Raw genomic sequence first — 5813 nt, forward strand, 5'->3', positions numbered from 1 at the left:
AAAACACTGATAATGAAGCATCACGAAGCAGGAAATGGGGGAAATGGAGCGGTTCTTATGAAACGACGGGTCGGATCATCACAGAAAATTTGCGCCAAAATTGCATTTATTTCGCTTAAACAAAAAATTTCACTATTTCACTAACATTAATTTAAATTGCGGTTACATTTCTCAATCATACTCAAACCTAGAGAATATAAAGTTAAATTATTAATTCACTTAAATTGTGTTAGTCCTTGGGCCCATGCACAGCACAGGTCATCCCTTAAGGGGTCGTTTGGTTGTCAGTTAAAGTTGTGCATGTATTAGTTATACATGTATTAGTTATACAAGTATTAGTTATGATGTATTAGTTATGCAGGGATTAGTCCTTGAGTAATGCATGTGAAATTCAAAAAAAAAAAGGCATGCTAATTATAGTGTATATAATTCTTTCTTGGATTTTGGTTGAATGTTTTGCTATATTGTTACACACTTTATTTAGTAATTCAAAAACATCATAGCACAATATTGTTATTTGCTGGAGAAAACGGCACTGGAAAGTTTGCTAGAGAAAATAGCAATGATTTGTGGTAAATTGATAGGGGTAAATTTATCATTTCAGTATTTTATTCATGTATTAGTTATTTCACCTTCGACCCCGCATAAAATAATACACAGATTGACTCATAACTTATACATGTATTATTTATGTAGAATTATAAAATGCCAACCAAATATGGTATTAGTTATGCTGAATTTGGTAAAAAATAACTAATGGCTATCAAACATAGTATAAGTTATATTACCCCTAATACATGAATAACTTTTCCCCTAACCAACTACCAAACGACCCCTAATAGTAATGATAAATAATCATGAAACGAATCAATGGTGGTGCCACCTTAGGCTAAATTGATACCATCCGCCTGAAAATTATATTGTGTAGCTAGGCCAAAATTTTGTTTTTATATACATATACTATATTTTGAATCCTTAACTTCTTCGTGTATTTACTTTTTTATATTTTGATACCCCTTAGTAAAAAATTTGGTTTCATTACTGCCTTCCATTACCATTAAATTTGATGAGCACCAAATTTAATTTCCATATTAGTAAGAAGTTGTTGAACAAATGACGAGTTATATATTAAACCGGATTCAATCGACCCGATGAGATGACGAGATTGGGGATGTGCACAAATAGCCACTAATAGCACCTGTCTTTATTTTAAAGCCAGTGTTTTAAATGTCTTTAGGCTTTAGCCACTGGTTTAATAAACTTATACCTGACTGGACGAAAATACCCTTCTGCTGTAACTTATACCTACGCTTTTATTAACGATCAGCAGCAGCAGCAACAGCGCACTTCACTGTGATCGTCGAATTTCAAAGTATCGAATTGCAGAAGATTCTCTTCCGATTTTAAACTATATAATTCAACCTTCTCGTCCAAAAATCGATATAAATTTACAGTAAGTTATACTTTTATGTGTTTCTATTGATTTTTATTTCGACATAGTCATACTTTTTCCGATTTCTATTGATTTTTATACAGTAAGTAGAAATTTGATTTTTTTTTTTGGAATTTCTGGATTGATAAGGTTAAGGACATCGCGTCCTGTGATAATTCTATAAAAATTGAGCACATAATATTAAGGACATAGTGTCCTGCTTTTGCAAATTGATTTGAAAAAGTTAAGGACACAATGTCCTCAACTTTGTTGCTGTTGTTCTGTATATTAAGGACATATTGTCATAGTTTTGCAAATTGTTTTGAAAAAGTTAAGGACACTTGGTCCTGAAGTTTGAATTTCAAGTTGAAAAGTTCGGGACACTTGGTCCTATACTTTTACTTACATGTTCAATATCTAAGGACACTTGGTCTTTAACTTACAACTATAAGTTAAAAAGTTAAGGACGGGAAGTCCTTAACTTCAAGTTTCAAGTTCAAAAGTTAAGGACAGGAGTCCTTATGTTTGACTTGCAGGTTCAAAAGTTAAGGACAGACAGTCCTTAAGTTTGAATTACAGGTTCAAAAGTTAAGGACATGCAGTCCTTAACTTTGAGTTCAAAGTTCAAAAGTGAATGACTGTATGTCCTTAACTTTGAGTTTCAAGTTCAAAAGTTAAGGCAAAGTTAAGGACAGGAGTCCTTAATTGTGACTTGCAGGTTCAAAAGTTAAGGACAGGCAGTCCTTAAGTTTGAATTATAGGTTCAAAAGTTAAGGATAGGCAGTCCTTAACTTTGAGTTCAAAGATCAAAAGTTAAGGACTGTCTGTCCTTAACTTTGAGTTTCAAGTTCAAAAGTTAAGGACATGAGTCCTTAAGTTTGAATTACAGGTTCAAAAGTTAAGGACAGGCAGTCTTTAACTTTGAATTCCAAGTTCAAAAGTTAAGGACACTTGGTCCTTAACTTGGTCTTGAACTTACAATACCTGTTCTTAATTATACAAGGATTGCTCTATAAAATATGTCCTGAGTTTCTCATTCTCTTGACTTGCAGGATGGAAACAATATGCATTATTGTTGCTTTTAATGGTAGATGGACTGAAGACTATAAGTATCTTGATCATCAAACAAAGCTTGTTCTAGTACCTGAGGCAATTCGGTTTCAAGAATTCATTAAACAGATCTTTGAAGTTATTGAATTGGATAGAGACAAGTTTGAAGTAGTGATATGATTTGATATCAACCTTGGAACAAGCAAGGGAATGCTTGTATCCAAAGATTTAGATCTTCACACATGTATAGAGTTACTAAAAACTCATTCACTCTTCAAGGGCTGTCGTTTCATTGTTGATATTTCGGAAAGAGTTTTTGGATCAACAAGCAACTTTCAACGTGTCAACAGAGAAACTCAACATGACAATCAAAAAAAATGTCAACAGATAATGGAAATAAATATGGTTGAAACTCAACCAATAACTGAAGAGGTACTTCAAACACATGTCAACAGAGAAACTCAACATGACAATCAAAACAAATTCCAACAGATAATGGAAATAGATATGGTTGAAGCTCAACCAATAACTGAAGAGGTGCTTCAAACATTTGATTCTATTCAAGTAGAAGGACAAAGCATTATAGAGATTGACAACGAACAAGCTCTGGGTATTCAAGTCTTAGAGAGTGCACAGGTAATCGAAGAAGTTGCTGAAAAAACCTCTACTCAACTAACTAGACGAAGGTCAAATTTGAAACAAAAAGAATCCCCAACTACGATATTAAGAGAAAATGCTTCGTTGGATGAAATAAAAGTGGGATCAGTATTTGACAAAAAGAAGAGTATAACTAACTGTTTTTCAAATATAGCAATTAAAGGAAATTTTGAATTCAAGGTTGTTAGATCAAGCTCAACAAGATATTCGTTGAAATGCAATGATGATAGGTGTGGATGGTGTGTGCGTGCTTTTAGAATTAAAGATTCAACACTGTTCAAGATAGTAAAGATTGAGAAAAAGCATGACTGCTCTGTTAACACTATGAAAGCTGATCAAAAGCATGCAACTTCAAAGTTGATTAGTGGTTACATTATCGACAATCTTCGAGACCCAAGGTTTGAAGTTACACCAGCTTTTGCCATGGCAGAGATGCAAAAATTGCATGGACTAGACAATGGGTATCACAAGGCGTGGCGTGCTATTCAACTTGCTTCCGCTTTAATAAGAGGAACTCCTAAAGGGAATTATGAATTATTGTCTTCATACTTGTATATGATGAGAAGTAAAAACCCGGGTATATATAGTAACATAAAGATAGACGACAACAACAGGTAAACAATAAAAAAAAAGTTTATTAGTACGTTTTTAAAATTTAGGACATGTTGTCCTTAACCAGTTAACTTTTGAGCTTGTAACCAGAAGTTTAGGACTGCTGTCCTTAACTTTTGAACTTGTAATTCAAAGTTAAGGACTGCCTGTCCTTAACTTTTGAACTTTGAACTCAAAGTTAAGGACTGCATGTCCTTAACTTTATAACTTGTAACTCTAAGTTAAGGACTGACTGTCCTTAACTTTTAACCTTGTAATCTGAAGTTCAGGACTACCTGTCCTTAACTTCTGTAAACCTTGTTTTATATTGTATTTTCAGGTTTTTTTATATGTTTTATACATATGGATCATCAATATTTGGTTGGAATCATTGTAGACCAGTGATTGATGTTGATGCAACTTTTTTGAAGTCAAAATTTCGTGGTGTTTTAATAATTTCAGTTTCAAAGGATGCAAATAACCAAATTTTACCACTAGCCTTTGGAATAGCAGAATCTGAAAATAACAATTCCTATGAGTGGTACTTTAGTCAGCTTCGCAATGCAATTGGGTGCCGTGAGAATTTAATTTTTTTATCAGACATGCATCAAGCTATTGCATATGGCATTGCAAAGGTATATCCTGAAAGCCATCATGGGGTTTGCATCTATCATTTGGAGCAGAACCTAAAGCGAAGGAAGGTGAAAAGTGAGGTCATAAAACTTTTTCAAAGTGCTGCAAGAGTATACAGGCGCAAAGAATTTGATCTATACATGTCAGATATAGCAAAAGTAGATAAGAAGACTTATGACTACTTGATGGAAGAACCACCGGAAAGGTGGGCACGTTCTTGTAGTCCATGACGAAGATATGACATACTCACAACAAACATAGTTGAGTCAATAAATTATGTCCTATTAGAAGCAAGGGAGCTGCCTATATTAAGAATGATGGATTTCATTCAAGTGAAGCTACAATGTTGGTTTTATGATAGAAGAAATGAAGCAGAAGGAACTTTTTATGATGTTTCTTATTGGGTAGAGGATGAATTGAAGAAAAAGATAGATTTAGCATTTACTTTGAATGTAAGTATTATGTTCTATGTTTAGCTTATGATTTTAATATAATTTAACATAATGTACTAACTTATAATTTTTCAGCATTGAAGGTCTTCCCTATTGATTCATGGCGTTCTAGAGTTGAAGAAGAAGGAATAACTTTCTTGGTGGACTTAAACAAAAGAACATGTGATTTTTTCAGTTTCAATTTGATGAATTACCATGCATACATGCAATTGCAGCTATCGAGAATAGAAACATCAAGAAGTCCAACTTTTGCTCGCACTGGTACTTAAAGGAATCTTGGCTGAAAACATATGAAAGACAAATACATCCTGCAGGACATACTGATTCTTGGATTGTAGCAGAGATTGTTAAGTCACAAATTGTTAAACCTCCAGATTTCAAAGTGCCACCAGGTATAAGGCAGAAGAAAAGGCATATTCCAGGTACCGAGTCTTAAAAAATAACATTCAAATGTGGTCGTTGCAGAAGAATTAGTCATAATAGAACAGCTTGTATATATTCTCCGGCAGTCCATCCATTTTCAAGAAAGCATAGAGAATAGTAGATATATACACTTATGTTTATCGACTCTTTTAAGTTTTTGCTATAAATTGGATCCATTTAGATTATTCTTATTTGAGCAGATATCTAAATTTTCAAAATTTGTTTCTGCTTACGTTTTTTTTGGTTTCTTCTGAGTTCAAAGTTTAAAAGTTAAGGACAGGAGTCCTTAAGTTTGACTTGCAGGTTCAAAAGTTAAGGACAGGCAGTCCTTAACTTTGAGTTTCAAGTTCAAAAGTTAAGGACAGGCAGTCCTTAACTTTGAGTTACAGGTTCAAAAGTTAAGGACATGCAGTCCTTAACTTTGAGTTCAAAGTTCAAAACTTAAGGACTGTCTGTCCTTAACTTTGAGTTTCAAGTTCAAAAGTTAAGGATTGTCTGTCCTTAACTTTGAGTTTCAAGTTCAAAAGTTAAGGACAGGAGTCCTTAAGTTTGACTTGCAGGTTGAAAAGTTAAGG

The 5813-nt window shown here is 33.6% G+C and overlaps 1 protein-coding gene across 1 annotated transcript; it reads left to right on the plus strand.

The window, feature by feature from the left end:
* Positions 1 to 2872: 2872 nt before the first annotated feature.
* Positions 2873 to 5251, plus strand: LOC109243640. Its single transcript, XM_019410600.1, has 5 exons — positions 2873 to 3019; positions 3119 to 3753; positions 4071 to 4568; positions 4725 to 4815; positions 4991 to 5251. The coding sequence occupies exons 1-5, from the start codon at positions 2873 to 2875 to the stop codon at positions 5249 to 5251; spliced, it is 1632 nt and encodes a 543-aa protein (XP_019266145.1).
* Positions 5252 to 5813: the final 562 nt, after the last annotated feature.

This window comes from Nicotiana attenuata, unplaced genomic scaffold (assembly GCF_001879085.1).
Source record: "Nicotiana attenuata strain UT unplaced genomic scaffold, NIATTr2, whole genome shotgun sequence".
Lineage (NCBI taxonomy): Eukaryota > Viridiplantae > Streptophyta > Magnoliopsida > Solanales > Solanaceae > Nicotiana > Nicotiana attenuata.

What these genes read in the sequence shown, in the direction of transcription:
- LOC109243640 (XM_019410600.1), top strand. Translation starts at nt 2,873, where the DNA reads ATGGAAATAAATATGGTTGAAACTCAACCAATAACTGAAGAGGTACTT. An exon ending in AAGATAGACGACAACAACAG is followed by an intron (nt 3,754 to 4,070) that starts GTAAACAATAAA and finishes TTGTATTTTCAG; the next exon opens with GTTTTTTTATATGTTTTATA. An exon ending in ATTTAGCATTTACTTTGAAT is followed by an intron (nt 4,816 to 4,990) that starts GTAAGTATTATG and finishes TGATTTTTTCAG; the next exon opens with TTTCAATTTGATGAATTACC.